We start from the raw sequence: 17,726 nt of genomic DNA on the forward strand, positions 1-17,726 counted from the left end.
ATTTTGTTCAGGATTATCGTTTCTAAAAGCATCCCCACAACTGATTTAAAACAATGGAATTCTGTCCATTCAGTCTGTCCGGTACACACAATATCCCAGATAACCTGCCCTAGACCTGATACAATAACAGTGGAATTTCTGTTCATTCAAAGTCTGTCCCTCTCCCAATGCCCACAACATCCCAGATAATCTGCCCGAGGTTTGATACAATAACAGTGGAACTTCTGTCCGTTCACAGTCTGTCCCTCTCCCAGTGCCCACAATACCAAAGATAACCTGCCCAAGGCCTGACGAAATAACACTGAATAGTAAAGTGATATTGAGAAGTTGTCAAAATAACTAAAATTGAGAACCATTTTGTCCGTTCTAATTGAAGCTGTTCAAAAGAAACACAAGGAAACACTTCGGGGACAAACTGAAACACTGAGAGTGAACACGATCCTAATAAAGGAGAAGGTTAAGATTTTCCAGCTGGTCACTCTATACACTGAGCTAACGGTCATTTCTACTGTTCGAGATCGGACACTTGTAGAACATGAACTGCTGGCAAGAGGCAGAGACCATGAAAAGTGGAGAGAGAAACATCTCCGGAGAGAACTGGAAAAAATCCGAACTGATCAATTGTTCCAGAGCAGCTTTTCAAGAAGTGGCAGTTTGGTGCAGAAAATGAGGAGCTCATTCCAGCGATCCAGTTCAGGGAGTTCAGCAGCAGTGAACGGAGTCCCGGGGATTGGAAAAACAACAATGGTACAAAAGATTGTTTATGATTGGGCCACTGGGAAAATATACCCACACTTTCAATTTGTTTTCAGCTTTAAATTCCGGGATTTGAACGCTATTAACTGTAGAATAAACCTGAAGAATCTGATACTGGATCTGTATCCTTACTTTGGGAATATTCTGGGAGAGCTCTGGAAGAATCCAGAGAGATTACTGTTCATATTCGATGGTTTAGATGAATTCAAGGACAGTATCGATTTTGGTGACAATCGGAGAAATACAGAGGCTGATTACATGTGCACAGATCCGGAAGACCAGTGCGAAGTGTCTGAAATTGTGTACAGTTTAATACAGCACAAGCTGCTCCCAGGATGTTCAGTGCTAGTGACCAGCCGCCCCACTGCATTACATTTATTGGAAAAAGCTGAGATCAGTGTCTGGGCTGAAATCCTGGGATTTGTTGGTGAAGAACGGAAGGAATATTTCAACAAGTTTTTTGAAGATCAGTCGGTGGCAGCAGCTGTTTTCAAACATGTGGAGGAGAACGAGATCCTGTACACCATGTGTTACAACCCTTCCTACTGCTGGATCCTCGGTCTGTCACTGGGTCCCTTCTTCACACAAAGAGACATAAAACAGCAGCAAATTCCCAAGACCATCACCCAACTATATTCCTGCTATATTTACAACATTCTGAAAAACCATGGCCGAGAGATTGAATCCCCCCGTGATGTGTTACTGACGATCGGTGTGATGGCCTTCACAGGAGTCTCCGAGAAGAAGATTGTGTTTGGAAATGGAGATTTGATCAAGTACAATCTGCAACCTTCCCAGTTCCTGTCTGGGTTCATGATGGAACTTTTGGAGAGAGATGATTCTGCCCAGAGTGTGGTTTACACATTCCCGCACCTCACCATCCAAGAGTTTATAGCCGCACTCGCACAATTCCTGACTCCAAATCCATGGGACATCCGGAAACTCCTCAATGAAGCCCAGAACAAGGAAGATGGGCGATTTGAGATATTTCTCCGTTTTGTTGTTGGTCTCTCCTCCTCACAGTCAGCTCGGCCCCTGGAGGAGTTGCTGGGCCCATTCCTCCATCAAACAACCTGCGGAGTGATTGATTGGGTGAAGGAGAAGGTTGAAGGACAGATTGGAAATACAGAGAGTCAAGCTGGTAAAAGGGACCTCCTGAACACATTCCACTACCTGTTTGAGTCTCAGAATAAAACACTGGCTCAGGCCACAGTGGGATCTGTGGAAACACTTACATTTGGACACTGGGATTCACGGCGGGCATTACGACTGACCCCGATTGACTGTACGGTGCTGTCTCATGTTATTGGACTCTGTGATACAATAAAGCACCTCAATCTAGAGCACTGCTCCATTCAATCTGAAGGACTCCAGCGGCTGGGACCCGCATTACACAAATGCCAAGTGTTGAGGTAACTGTTTATTTGTCTCCAACTGTTCGGCCAAGTGTAGAACAGTCACGGATTGTATTCTTGCTCCGTAATGAAGGGAAACAAACAGTTCAGTAAAACCAGAGAGAAACAGATTCAACACAAATATTACAAACGATAAGAGGATTGGTTATTAATTCCCCAACACCAGTGCAGCTAAAAATAATTTTAAAAGTACGAATAATTTACCATATCAAGTACACAGAACACCAGGTAAAATAAGTCCTTTGTATCAGGATACATAAAATGGCTTCCGCCGAGGGCCAATAATGTGTGAGATTGAGAAAATGAGGTCAAGGGACGTTTTCGGCGGTTACTTGTTTAACATTTTACCCAATACTCTTCTTTAAATAACACAACATGCTATTGTTTTAAAGGCTCCAAAACTCCCCGGTTGCCCGATTGTATCGCAGGACACAGACTTACATAAGATAAGAACATAAGAAATAGGAGCAGGAGTAGGCCAATCGGCCCCTCGAGCCTGCTCCGCCAATCAATAAGATCATGGCTGATCTGATCCTAACCTCAAATTTAAATTCATGTCCAATTTCATGCCCGCTCCCCGTAACCCCTAATTCCCTTTACTTCGAGGAAACTGTCTATTTCTGTTTTAAATTTATTTAATGAAGTAGCTTCCACAGCTTCCTGGGGCAGCAAATTCCACAGACCTACCACCCTCTGAGTGAAGAAGTTTCTCCTCATCTCAGTTTTGAAAGAGCAGCCCCTTATTCTAAGATTATGCCCCCTAGTTCTAGTTTCACCCATCCTTTGGAACATCCTTACTGCATCCACCCGATCAAGCCCCTTCACAATCTTATATGTTTCAATAAGATGGCCTCTCATTCTTCTGAACTCCAATGAGTGGAGTCCCAATCGACTCAACCTCTCCTCATATGTCCACCCCCTCATCCCCGGGATTAACCGAGTGAACCTTCTTTGTACTGCCTCGAGAGCAAGTATGTCTTTTCTTAAGTATGGAGACCAAAACTGTATGCAGTATTCCAGGTGCGGTCTCACCAATACCTTATATAACTGCAGCAATACCTCCCTGTTTTTATATTCTATCCCCCTATCAATAAAAGCCAACATTCCGTTGGCCTTCTTGATCACCTGCTGCACCTGCAAACTAACTTTTTGATTTTCTTGCACTCGGACCCCCAGATCCCTTTGAATTGCAGTACTTTCCAGTTTCTCGCCATTAAGATAATAACTTGCTCTCCGATTTTTCCTGCCAAAGTGCATAACCTCATATTTTCCAATATTGTATTGCATCTGCCAAATCTCCGCCCACTCACCCAGCCTGTCTCTATCCCCGTGTAGGTTTTTTATGTCCTCCTCACTCTCTACTTTCCCTCCCATCTTTGTATCATCTGCAAACTTTGATATGTTACACTCGGTCCCCTCCTCCAAATCGTTAATATAGATTGTAAAGAGTTGGGGACCCAGCACCGACCCCTGCGGAACACCACTGGCTACAGGTTGCCCGTTCGAGAATGTACCATTTATCCCAACTCTCTGCTTCCTGTTAGATAACTAATCCTCCACCCATGCCAGAATATTACCCCCAATCCAGTGATTCTTTATCTTGAGCAATAATCTTTTATGTGGCACATTGTCGAATGTCTTCTGGAAGTCCAAATACACTACGTCCACTGGTTCCCCTTTATCCACCCTGTACGTTCTATCCTCAAAGAACTCAAGCAAATTAGTCAGACATGACTTCCCCTTTGTAAAGCCATGTTGACTTTGTCCTATTAAATTATGTTTATCCAAATGTTCTGCGACTGTCTCCTTAATAATAGACTCCAAAATGTTACCCACCACAGATGTTAAGCTAACTGGTCTATAATTTCCATCCTTCTGCCTACTACCCTTTTTAAATAAGGGTGTTACATTGGCAGTTTTCCAATCTGCCGGGACCTTTGCCGAGAATTTTGGAAAATTATTACCAAAGCATCCACAATCCCCACTGCCGCTTCCCTCAAGACCCTAGGATGTAAGCCATCAGGTCCAGGGGATTTATCCGCCTTGAGTCCCATTAATTTACTGAGTACCAATTCCTTCGTGATTTTAATCGTATTTCGCTCCTCCCCCCTCGAGCCCCCTGTTTGTCCATTGTTGGGATATTCTTAGTGTCCTCTACCGTAAAGACTGAAACAAAATATTTGTTCAGCATTTTTGCCATCTCCAAGTTTCCCACCATTAATTTCCCGGTCTCATCCTCTAAGGGACCTACGTTTGCCTTAGCCACCCTTTTTCTTTTTATATAACTGTAGAAAATCTTGCTATCTGTTTTTATATTTTTGCTAATTTATTTTCATAATCTATCTTCCCTTTCTTAATCAATCCTTTCGTTACTTTTTGCTGTCTTTTGAAGACTTCCCAATCTTCTATCCTCCCACTAAGTTTGGCTACATTATATGTCCTTGTTTTTAGTCGGATTTCCTTACTGAGCCACGGATGGCTGTCATTTCTTTTACACCCTTTTTTCCTCAGTGGAATATATATTTTTTGAAAGTTGTAAACTAACTCCTTAAATGAACACCACTGATCATGTACCGTCTTACCCTTTAATCTATTTTCCCAGTCCACTTTAATCAATTCCGCTCTCATACCATCATAGTCTCCTTTATTCAAGCTCAGTACGCTTGTTTGAGAACCAACCTTCTCACCCTCTAATTGGATATGGAATGTAACCATGTTATGGTCACTTATTCCAAGGGGATCCTTAACTAGGACATTATTAATTAATCCTGGCTCATTACACAGGACCAGGTCCAAGGTTGCTTGCCCCCTTGTAGGTTCAGTTACATACTGCTCAAGAAATCCATCCCGAATACACTCAATAAACTCTTCCTCAAGGCTACCCTGCCCAATTTGATTTGTCCAGTTAATATGATAGTTAAAATCCCCCATAATTATAGTTGTTCCCTTATTACATGCCCCGACTATTTCCTGGTTAATACTTCTTCCAGCAGAGTTGCAACTATTATGAGGCCGATATACTACGCCCCTTATTATTCCTTATCTCTACCCAAACTGTTTCATTATCCTGATCCTTTGTCCCAATATCTTTTCTCTGTATTACAGTGATTCCTTCCCTTATTAACATAGCCATCCCACCTCCCCTTCCTTCCTGCCTGTCCTTCCGGATTGATAAATACCCTGGCATATTTAATTCCCAGTCGTTGTCACCCTGCAGCCGTGTTTCTGTAATGGCCACAAGATCATACCCATACGTCGTTATTTGTGCCGTTAACTCGTCCATTTTGTTACGAATGCGACGTGCATTCAGATGAAGAACTTTCAAATATGTTTTGTGACACTCAGTTCCTGCTTTTTCCTTTTTTAACAATTTACCTTTTACTCCATACCTTCTGTCCCTTCCTGATACGCTTTCCTCTGTCTCCCTGCTCAGGTTCCCAACCCCCTGCCACAGCTTTGATGCTGGGTTAATCGCCTTACGCCTTCTAGTTTTCATTTTATCTGTCGTGCCTAAAGTACCTAAAGTGCCTAAAGTACACTTTCTTTCCGCTGCTCTATGCTTTTCCCTTTCACTTGTTCTTGAACAACTGTTTGTACTATTTGTATTGTAGATTTCCCCTGGGTCTTCCCCTCTCTTGCTGCTCTCAACTTTATTCCCTTCTGACTCCCCGCTCAGGTTCCCATCCCCCGACCGGGTGACATTTTTGTACAATCAGCACCGCCAGCTGGGTTTCGTACACCGTAGACGGTTTCCAGTAAAACCGCCGGTAATGGATAAGGGATTTCCCGGTAATCCGCCCACCGTGTGCGAGGACCAAACATAACGGGGCTGATCACTGACCTCCAGGAGGGTAATTCTGATCATCAGGGACTTAGACCGGACTGAGGGACATTTAAAGGCTTCACACAGACAGCAGCTTATTTAATACATAATGAGAGGGGTGAGATTGGTCTTCACTAATAACGTGAAACCAGTGTTAGTGAATTGTCAGCGTGGCTAAAATTGCCCATGAACAGGGACGCAGAGCAGAACAGACGATATCCCATTGGTCTCTTGTTATTCACTCTGCTCAATATTCAGTCCCAGAGTTCTATGTTTTGCTCACATCTGACGGTATCCCATTTGTGGCTTGTTACGCCCGTCAGGAAATCCCCCGGGCCCCCTCTTCCCGTCTCCGTGTTAAAATTTCCCCCAATCTGTTTCTCACTCTCTGTCTGTGTTCAGTCTGCAGGCTATTAAACTGGAAGATTCAGGAGTGAAACTATTGTCTGCGGCTCTGAGGAACCCGGACTGTAAAATACAGAAACTGGGGTAAGTACCGGACTTTGTGAGATTGTGTTTATAATAACTGGATGTCTAACACTGTACATTATTACAAGTATCAGTAATTGTATAAAAAATGTTGCGAGTTTAATTGGACATGGGCGAGGACGCAAAATAGACGTAATCCCATTTGCAGCCCGTTATCGGACACACCCGATATCCAGTCCTATTGAAGTCAGTGGAACGGAATTTCGGACGGATCATATGAAAGGGACCCAATGTGATACCGTCTGTTCTGTGTCCCCGCACATGTAGAATCTCACCCAGGCTGTGCCTTACCCTGATATCCTTGATTTTTAATCTTTCCAATCTCCAGGCTGGAAGATGTTGGTCTTAAAAACTCTTGTACCAAGGATCTCGCCTCCGCTCTCAGTACAAACCAGTCACTGACGGTTCTGAACCTGGGGAGCAATAAACTGCGAGATTCAGGAGTGAAACTACTGTCTGCGGCTCTGAGGAACCCGGACTGTAAAATACAGGAACTGCGGTAAGTATCAGATTGTGTGAGATTGTGCCAATAATAACTGGATGGATGTCTAGCACTGCACATTATTATTCGTATCAGTAATAGTGTTATTAATAAAAACGGTACATTATTATTGGAATCAGTAATAGTGTTATTAATAAGCACTGGAGATTATTATTAGTGTCAGTAATAGTGTTATTTATAAACACTGTACATTATTATTAGTATCAGTAATAGTGTTATTAATAAACAATGTAAATTATTATTAGTATCAGCAATAGTGTTATTGAAAATACGGTACATTATTATTGATATCAGTTATAATGTTATTAATATACACTGTACATTATTATTATCGGTAATAGAGTTATTAATAAACACTGTACATCATTATTAGTATCAGTAATAATGTTATTCGTAAACATTGTACTTTAATGGAAGTATCAGTATCAGTAATAGTATTAATAAACACTGTACATTATCAGTATTAGTTGCAGTGTTATTAATGAACACTGTACATTAATAGTAGTATCAGTAATAGTGTTGTCAATAACTCCTGGGTTTTACCCTGATTCGTGTTATTTCTCTCTCTCTCTCTCTCTGATCTCCAGGTTAGGGGCGAACGATCTTACAGCTTCTTGCACCGAGGATCTATCCTCCGCTCTCAGAACAAACCAATCACTGACGGTTCTGAACCTGGGTAATAATAAACTGGGAGATTCAGGAGTGAAACTACTGTCTGCGGCTCTGAGGAAACCGGACTGTAAAATACAGGAACTGGGGTAAATAACTGACTGTGCGAGCTTGCGTTTATAATAACTGGATGTCCAACACTGCATTATTATTTGTGTCAGTTATTAATAAACGCTTTACATTATTATTAGTATCAGTAATAGTGCCATTAATAAAAACTGTACATTATTACTAGTATCATTAATTGTCTCATTAAGAAAGAGTGTAGATTATTCAGTATCAGTAATAGTGTTATTAATAAACACTCGACATTATCAGTATCAGTAATAGTGACACTAATAATAATGTACAGTGTTAATTAATATCAGTAATAGTAAAAACATAAGAACATAATAAATGGGAACAGGAGTAGGCCATCCGGCCCCTCGAGCCTGCTTCTCTATTCAATAAGATCATGGCTGACTGTCGACCTTAACTCCACTTTCACGCCCGATCCCTGTATCCCTTGATTCCCTTTGTGTCCAACAATCTATCGATCACAGCCTTGAATATAATCAAGGATTCAGCATCCACAGCCCTCTGGAGTAGAGAATTCCAAAGATTCACAAATCTCTGAATGAAGAAATTTTCCTAATCTCGGTGCTAAATTGCCGACCCTTTACCGTGAATCTATGCGCCCGAGTTCTAAACTCTCCAGCCAGGGGAAACAGCCTCTCGGCATCGACCCTGTCAAGCACTGTAAGAATTGTATGTGTTTCAATAAGATCACCTCTCATTCTTCGAAACTACGGAGAAAATAGGCCCATTCTACTTAATCACTCCTCATAGGACAACCCTCTCATCACAGGAATCAATCCAGTGAACCTTCGTTTCACCCACCCGAAGGCAAGTATATCCTTCCTTAGGTGCGGAGAACAAAACTGTACACAGGACTCCAGGTGTGGTCTCCCCAAAGCCCTGTACAATTGTAGCAAGACTTCCTTGCTCTTGCACTCCAAACCCCTCGCGATAAAGTCTAATCGTGTTACTAATAAATATTGTACGTTATTATCAGTATCATTAGTAATGTTATTAGTAAACACAGTACATCATTATTATCAGCAATAGTATTATCAATAAACACTGTGTATTACTTTTAGTATCAGTAATAGGAAGATGGTAGTGGTTGTTGGAGGCCAATCATCTCAGCCCAAGGGCATTGCTGCAGGAGTTCCTCAGGGCAGTGTCCTAGGCCCAACCATCTTCAGCTGCTTCATCAATGACCTTCCCTCCATCATAAGGTCAGAAATGGGGATGTTCGCTGATAACTGAACAGTGTTCAGTTCCATTAGCAACCCCTCAGATAATGAAGCAGTCCGAGCCCGCATGCAGCAAGACCTGGACAACATCCAGGCTTGGGCTCATAAGTGGCAAGTAACATTCGCGCCAGATAAGTGCCAGGCAATGACCATAGAATCATAGAATCATAGAATCATAGAAGTTACAACATGGAAGCAGGCCCTTCGCACCAAAATGTCCATGTCGCCCAGTTTATACCACTAAGCTAGTCCCAATTGCCTGCACTTGGCCCATATCCCTCGATACCCATCTTACCCATGTAACTGTCCAAATGCTTTTTAAAAGACAAAATTGTACCCGCCTCTACTACTGCCTCTGGCAGCTCGTTCCAGACACTTACCACCCTTTGAGTGAAAAAATTGCCCCTCTGGATCCTTTTGTATCTTTCCCCTCTCACCTTAAATATATGCCCCCTCGTTATAGACTCCCCTACCTTTGGGAAAAGATTTTGACTATCGACCTTATCTATGCCCCTCATTATTTTATAGACTTCTATAAGATCACCCCTTAACCTCCTACTCTCCAGGGAAAAAAGTCCCAGTCTGTCTAACCTCTCCCTGTAAGTCAAACCATCAAGTCCCGGTAGCATCCTACTAAATCTTTTCTGCACTCTTTCTAGTTTAATAATATCCTTTCTATAATAGGGTGACCAGAACTGTACACAGTACTCCAAGTGTGGCCTCACCAATGCCCTGTACAACTTCAACAAGACATCCCAACTCCTGCATTCAATGTTCTGACCAATGAAACCAAGCATGCCGAATGCCTTCTTCACCACCCTGTCCACCTGTGACTCCACTTTCAAGGAGCTATGAATCTGTACTCCTAGATCTCTATGTTCTATAACTCTGCCCAACGCCCTACCATTAACGGAGTAGGTCCTGGCCCGATTCGATCTACCAAAATGCATCACCTCACATTTATCTAAATTAAACTCCATCTGCCATTCATCGGCCCACTGGCCCAATTGATCAAGATCCCGTTGCAATCCCAGATAACCTTCTTCACTGTCCACAATGCCACCAATCTTGGTGTCATCTGCAAACTTACTAACCATGCCTCCTAAATTCTCATCCAAATCATTAATATAAATAACAAGTAACAGCGGACCCAGCACCGATCCCTGAGGCACACCGCTGGACACAGGCATCCAGTTTGAAAAACAACCCTCGACAACCACCCTCTTGTTACTTCTACGCATGCTAAGCGAGCGCTCGACAATTTGAAATAATCCCCCAATTAAAAGTTGCTTCCACTGACCGGGAATCGAACCCGGGCGGCGGCGAGAGCGCCGAATTCTAACCACTAGACCACCAGGGAGCCCATCTCCAACAAGGGAGAGTCTAACCACCTCCCCTTGACATTCAACGGCATTACCATCGCCGAATCCCCCACCATCAACATCCTGGGGGTCACCATTGACCAGAAACTGAACTGGACCAGCCATATAACTACTGTGGCTACGAGAGCAGGTCAGAGGCTGGGTATTCTGCGGCGAGTGACTCACCTCCTGACTCCCCAAAGCCTTTCCACCATCTACAAGGCACAAGTCAGGAGTGTGATGGAATACTCTCCACTTGCCTGGATGAGTGCAGCTCCAACAACACTCAAGAAGTTCGACACCATCCAAGATAAAGCAGCCCGCTTGATTGGCACCCCATCCACCACCCTAAACATTCACTCCCTTCACCACCGGCGCACTGTGGCTGTAGTGTGCATCATCCACAGGATGCACTGCAGCAACTCGCCAAGGCTTCTTCGACAGCACCTCCCAAACCCGTGACCTCTACCACCTAGAAGGACAAGAGCAGCAGGCGCATGGGAACAACACCACCTGCACGTACCCCTCCAAGTCACACGCCATCCCGACTTGGAAATATATCGCCGTTCCTTCATTGTCGCTCGGTAAAAATCCTGGAACTCCCTTCCTAACAGTGCTGTGGGAGAACCGTCACCACACGGACTGCAGCGGTTCAAGAAGGCGGCTCACCACCACCTTCTCGAGGGCAATTAGGGATGGGCAATAAATGCTGGCCTCGCCAGCGACGCCCACATCCCGTGAACGAATAAAAAAAAAGTATTAATTAATTTAGGCTGTGATTTACGCTGATTTCTGTCATTTCTCTCTCTCTTTCTCTCTGGTCCCCAGTTTGGATGATGTCGGTCTCACGGATTCTTGTACCAAAGATCTATCCTCCGCTCTCAGTACAAACCGGTCACTGACGGTACTGAATCTGGGTAAAAATAAATTGGGAGATTCGGGTGTGAAACTATTGTCTGCGGCTCTGAGGAACCCGGACTGTAAAATACAGAAACTGGGGTAAGTCCCAGACTGTGTGAGATTGTGTTTATAATAACTGGATCTCATCTGAGTTCTCTGTTTTCCTCTCTGACATAACCTCTCTCTTCATAAAAACTCTCCTACCCCGACACTTCTGCAGCTGCCTAAGTGCTCAACCACTCTCTCACCTCCACCTGTGATGCCCTTGTCCGCATTAAAACCATTACTCTCCCCGACCCTAGTCTTTCCCCATGGTACGGTCCCGATATCCGCTCCCTTGTTCAAGGGCTGCAGATTTGAACGTTTATTATGGACAACTAAATTAGCCATTCATCACCAGATCTGGCTGGACCATATAAAGCACTGCTCTCCTCTGCCAAAACTGCTCACTACTCCAGGATCATCCTGGAATGCAAAGATAACCCCGGCTTCTCTTCTCCAGTACCAACCAGCTATTTAAACCCTTCACCCCTGCCCCCTCCAGCCTCACCTCCAACAACAGGGCCGAGGAACTCATCGACTTCTTTGTCACTAAGATTGAGACCATCCGTTCAGCTGCCTCGACCATTTCCCCCCTTCTCGCGCACCAAACTTCCCCAAGGTTCCCCCATGCCCTGTCCCTGAGCTCGAACCTATCTCCAGATTCTCCCCAATCGCCCCTCATGCCATCTCGGAGCTCATCTTATCCACGAGACGCACCTCTTCATCCCTTGACTTTATTCCCACTAAACTGCAAATCAACCAACTTCCATTCCTGGTCCTTATGCTCGCTGATGCTGTTAACAGTTCCCCCTCCTCAGGTATTGTAAAATGTGCCATCATCACCCCGCCTTAAAAAAAAGCATCCTTGCCCCATCTGTCCTTGCAAACAACCGCCCCATCCCCAATCTCTCTTTCCTCTCCAGATTTCCTGAACGTGTCGTCGCCTCCCAAATCCGTGCCCATCTTTCCCGCAACTCTTTGAATCCCTCCAATCATGTTTCCGCCCCTGCCACAGTATTGAAACGGCCATTATCAACGTTACAAACAACATCCTATGTGACTGTGACGATGAGAAACAATCCCTGCTCATCCTTCTCGACCTGTCTGCAGCCTTTGACACGGTTGACCACACCAACCACCTCCAACGCGTCTCTTCCATCGTTCAGCTGGGTGGGACTGCGCTCGCCTGTTTCCATTCTTAACTATCCAGTCATAGCCAGCGAATCACCTGAAATGGCTTCTCTTCCCGCTCCCGCAACATTACTTCTGGTTTCCCCCGAGGATCTATCCTTGACACCCTCCTATTTCGCATCCACATGCTGCCCCTCAGCGACATCATCCAAAAACACAACGTCAGGTTCCACGTGAACGCTGACGACATCCAGCTCTACCTCACCACCACCTCTCTCGTTCCCCCCACTGCCTCTGATTTATTCCTCTGCTTGTCCGACATTCAGCATTGGATGAGCAGAACTTTCATCCAATGAAATGTTGGAAAGACTGAACCCACTGTCTTCTGTCGCACTAATAACTCTGTTCCCTTGCCACCGACTCCATGCCCTTCCATGGCGACTATCAAAGTCTGAACTAGGGTGCTCTCAACATCAGGGGCCTATTTAACCCTGAGCTGAACTTTCAACTCAGTATCCACCATTAAGACCGTCATTTCCACCTACGTATTAATGCCCGTCCATGCCCCTGCTTCAGCCTATCTGCTGCTGAAACCTTCATCCATGCGTTTCTTACTTCCAGACCCGACTATTCCAATGGCCTCGACTCGACTTCATCCAAAACTCTGCTGCCTGTATCCTAACTCGCAACAAGTCCCATTTACCCAACCCCACTTTGCCCGCTGACCGACAATGTCACCCGGTCAAGGAACACCTCGAATTTAAAATTTTCATCTTCGTGTTTAAATCCCTGCATGGCCTCGCCCATCCCTATCTCTGTAACCCTCTCCAATTGTAGAACCCCCCGAGATCGCTGCGTTCCTCCAATTCTTGCCTCTTGTGCATCCCCAGTTTCCTCACGTCCACCACTGATGGCCGTGCCTTCAGCAGTCCAGACCCCAAGCTCTCGAATTCTCTCCTAAACCTCTCGACCTCTCTTTCCTCCTTTAAGAAGCTCCTTGAAACCGACCTCTTGTCTCAATATCTCCTCAAGTGGCTCGGTGTCAAATTTTGCCTGATAACTCTCCTGTGACGCACCTGGGGGCGTTCTACGACATTAAACGCATTCCATAATTGCAAGTTGTTGTCGTTCTTGACTGTCCCACACTGTACATTATTATTAGTGTCAGTAATAATGCTAATAATAAACACTGTGCATTATTATTAGTGTCATTAATAGTGTTATTAATAAACACTGTACATAATTAGTATTGTCAGTAATAGTGTTAATAATAAACACTGTATATTATTATTAGTATCAGTAATAGAGTTATTAATAAACACGGTACATTATTATTAGAATCAGTAATATTGTTACTAATAAACATTGGATAATATTATTAGTGTCAGTAATAGTGTTATTAATGAAAACAGTACATTATTAGTATTAGTAATAGTGTTATTAATAAACACTAGAGATTATTATCAGCGTCAGTAATAGTGTTAGTAATAATAATGTACAGTGTTTATTATTAACACCATTACTCACGCTGATAATAATCTCGAGTGTTTATTAATAACACTATTACTAATACTAATAATGAAAAGCATTTATTAATAACACTATTACTGACACTAATAATAATATCCAGTGTTTATTAATAACACTATTACTGATACTAATAATAATGTACCGTGTTTATTAATAACTCTATTACTGATACTAATGTACAGTGTTTATTATTAACACTATTACTGACACTAATAATAATGTACAGTGTTTATTATTAACACTATTACTGATACTAATAATAACGTATAGTGTTTTTAATAACACTATTACTGATCGTAATAATGATGTACAGTGTTCATTATGATCAGTACCAGTGTTATTAATAAACAATGTACATTTTTATTAGTATCAGTAATAGTTCTAATAATAAACAGTGTACATTATTATTAGTATCAGTAATAGTGCTAATAATAAACCCAGAACATTATTATTAGTATTAATAATCGTCTTATTAATAAACACTGTACATTATTATTAGTATCAGTAATAGTGTTATTAATAAACACTGTAGATGATTATTAGTATCAGTAATAGTCTTATTAATAAACACTGCACATTATTCTTAGTAATAGTAATAGTGTTATTAAACACTGTACATTATTATTAGTATCAGTAACAGTGCTATTAATAAACACTGTATATCATTATTGGCATCAATAACAGTCTAATTAATAAACACTGTACACGATTATTAGTATCAGTAATAGTGCAATTAATAAACACTCTACATTATTCTTAGTATCAGTAGTAGTGTTATTAATAAACACTGTTTATTATTAGCATCAATAATAATGTTATTAATAAACAATGTACATTATTATTAGTATCAATAACAGTGTAATTAATGATCACTGTACATTATTATTAGTATCATTAATAGTGCTTTAAAAACAGTGTACATTCTTATTAGTATCATTAATAGTCTTATTAATAAACACTGTACACTATTATCAGTATCAGTAATAGTGTAATTAATGAACACTGTACATTATTATTAGTGATTGTAATCGTGTTATTAATGAACGCTGTACTTTATTAATAGTATCAGTAATAGTGTTACTAAAAAAAGTACTTTATTATTAGTATTACTAATAGTGTTATTAATAAACATTGTACAGTATTATCAGTAATAGTGTTATTAATAAACATGTAGATTATTATTCGTATCAGTAATAGTGTTATGAATAAAAACTGTACATTATTATTCGTATCATTAATAGAGTTATTATAAACACTGCACATTATTATTAGTGTCAGTAATTGTGTTATTAATAAACATGTAGTTTATTATTAGTATCAGTAATAGTGTTATTAATAAAAACTGTACGTTATTATTCGTATCATTAGTAGTGTTATCAGTAAACACTGCACATTTTTATTAGTGTCAGTAATGGTGTTATTAATAAACACTGTACATTATTACTAGTGTCAATAATAGTGTATTAATACACACTGAATATTTATCCTGCTTCCTGTTATTTCTCTCTCTCTCTGATCCTCAGTCTCGATGAGAACTTTCTCACAGATTCTTGTAGCGAGGATCTCTCCTCCGCTCTCAGTACAAACCGGTCACTGACGGTTCTGAACCTGAATAATAATGAACTGGGAGATTCAGGAGTGAAACTACTGTTTGGGGCTCTGAGGAACCCGGATTGTAAAATACAGGAACTGGAGTAAGTATTAGACTGTGTGAGGTTGTGTTTATAATAACTGGATGTCTAACATTGTACATTATTATTAGTATCAGTAATAGTGTTATTAATAAACCCTGTACATTATTATCAGTATCAGTAATAGTGTTATTAATAAGCAGTGTACATTATTATTAGTATCAGTAATAGTATTAGTAAACACTGTACATTTTTATTAGTACCAGTAATCGTGTTATTAATAGAGACTGTACATTTTATTAATATCAGTGGTAGTGTTTTTTAATGAACACTGTACATTATTATTCGTATTAATAATAATGTTATTAACAAACATTGATTATTCCCTGTCATTTCTCTCTCTCTGATTCCCCAGTCTGGAATGTGTCGGTCTCACAGATTCTTGTACCGATGATCTTGTCACCGCTCTCAGTACAAACCGGTCACTGACGGTTCTGAACCTGAGATCAAACTCCTTCACAGACCGATCTGTCCCCGCTCTCCGCTCCCTCCTACAGACCTGCAGGAGTCTGGAGCGGATCTGGTGAGTGTTTGTGTTAATGTTTAACGTAATAAATAAAATATCAATGGGATTCAGTCCCTTTCATGGGTAATATTTGTCTGTAATTATTTTTGAAATATTAACCCCAGTCACCCTGTTATTTACACTGTTCAATCTGTTTATTTCCTGTTTACTCTTTCATCTCTTTCAGTCTGGGGGGGAATCAGTTCCGACCAAACGGAAAGAGAAACCTGGAGTCACTGCGGGAATCCAGACCCGGACTGAGTTTGACAGTGTGAACATTTCAATTTATAACCATTCCTGGTCTCAATATATGAACATTTTTGGCCGATTCTCTATCCCTCCCCTTTAACCGGCCGCGCTCCAGGTTTAAATCCGAACGGCCCTTTAACGTTTTCCCGCTCGAGCTGAGCGAGCGTCGTCTCAAATTGTGACGTCAGAGGCCCAGCGACAGGGTCACGAGACTCAGTCACCCGGTCCCACAGCGCTGATTCTGCAGGATATCCGGGGCTGGATGGTCCCCAATGGGGCACTGGGTCAATGTACAGACAGGAAGGGCCCAGGGTGGGGCTCAGTCTGGGCTGCAGTGGGGCACTGGGTCAATGTACAGACAGGAAGGGCCCAGGGTGGGGGCTCAGTCTGGGCTGCAGTGGGACACTGGATCAATGTACAGACAGGAAGGGCCCAGGGTGGGGCTAAGTCTGTGCTGCAGTGGGACACTGGATCAATGTACAGACAGGAAGGGCCCAGGGTGGGGCTCAGTCTGGGCTGCAGTGGAGCACTGGGTCAATGTACAGGCAGGAAGGGCCCAGGGTGGGGGCTCAGTCTGGGCTTCAGTGGGACACTGGATCAATGTAAAGACAGGAAGGGCCCAGGGTGGGGCTCAGTCTGGGCTGCAGTGGGACACTGGGTCAATGTACAGACAGGAAGGGCCCAGGGTGGGGCTCATTCTGGGCTGCAGTGGGACACTGGGTCAATGTACAGAGAGGAAGGGCCCAGGGTGGGGCTGCATTCTTACATCCACTGAAACAAAGGGGGCCCTGATTTAACATCTCATCAGGGAACGCAGCGTTAAATGGAAAATAGAATCAGCAGAGTGGAAAACGAGCTGCCGATTCGCTGTCGCCCGTTTTGCTCTAACGCCCGAGGTGAATTTATTCTTTCAATCTGTTCCCCAGGCTGGCGATCTAATGGGGTTAAATTGTCAGATATCTGGATCGTGAATCTTAAATTCATCTCACCAATCTGCAGTCGTGTGAGATACTGATCTGAACTATAATGTGATCATCAGTGATCCAGCTAATGTGAAATTACGGTAATACTCTCAGCTGCTTTTACAATCGGTTATTCATTGTGTTAATTATCTGCTGATTGATTATTTGTTATTAAAATTGCTACTTGACCCTGTGTACAACTGTTTATATTTACTTATCATTGGCGTATTCAATGTTTATATTATAATAATTATGATTTTCAAGTCAATAAACCATTGTTGTGCATGATTTGCTGACTGACTTCTTTGAAGATTTGGTAAGAAAGCGTGAATCCATTCACTCAGTAGCTTGTGGGGATCCTAATTAATGGTTGGTGAGGTGAACTCATTCATTCTGAACTGGG

The 17,726-nt window shown here is 42.3% G+C and overlaps 1 protein-coding gene across 1 annotated transcript in view; it reads left to right on the forward strand.

Annotated features, from left to right (window-relative positions):
• Window positions 1–17,520, forward strand: part of LOC137309074 (NACHT, LRR and PYD domains-containing protein 3-like) — a 41,836-nt gene extending 24,316 nt beyond the window's left edge. Inside the window, exons 8-15 of the mRNA XM_067977395.1 lie at window positions 351–2,168; window positions 6,397–6,483; window positions 6,812–6,982; window positions 7,573–7,743; window positions 11,142–11,312; window positions 15,440–15,610; window positions 15,963–16,130; window positions 16,300–17,520. Of these exons, the coding sequence (XP_067833496.1) occupies window positions 351–2,168; window positions 6,397–6,483; window positions 6,812–6,982; window positions 7,573–7,743; window positions 11,142–11,312; window positions 15,440–15,610; window positions 15,963–16,130; window positions 16,300–16,387 (2,845 nt within the window). The 3' untranslated portion in view covers window positions 16,388–17,520. The remainder of the gene's footprint in view (window positions 1–350; window positions 2,169–6,396; window positions 6,484–6,811; window positions 6,983–7,572; window positions 7,744–11,141; window positions 11,313–15,439; window positions 15,611–15,962; window positions 16,131–16,299) is intronic.
• The last annotated feature ends 206 nt before the right edge of the window (window positions 17,521–17,726 follow it).

This window comes from Heptranchias perlo, unplaced genomic scaffold, assembly GCF_035084215.1.
Source record: "Heptranchias perlo isolate sHepPer1 unplaced genomic scaffold, sHepPer1.hap1 HAP1_SCAFFOLD_147, whole genome shotgun sequence".
Taxonomy (NCBI): Eukaryota; Metazoa; Chordata; class Chondrichthyes; order Hexanchiformes; family Hexanchidae; genus Heptranchias; species Heptranchias perlo.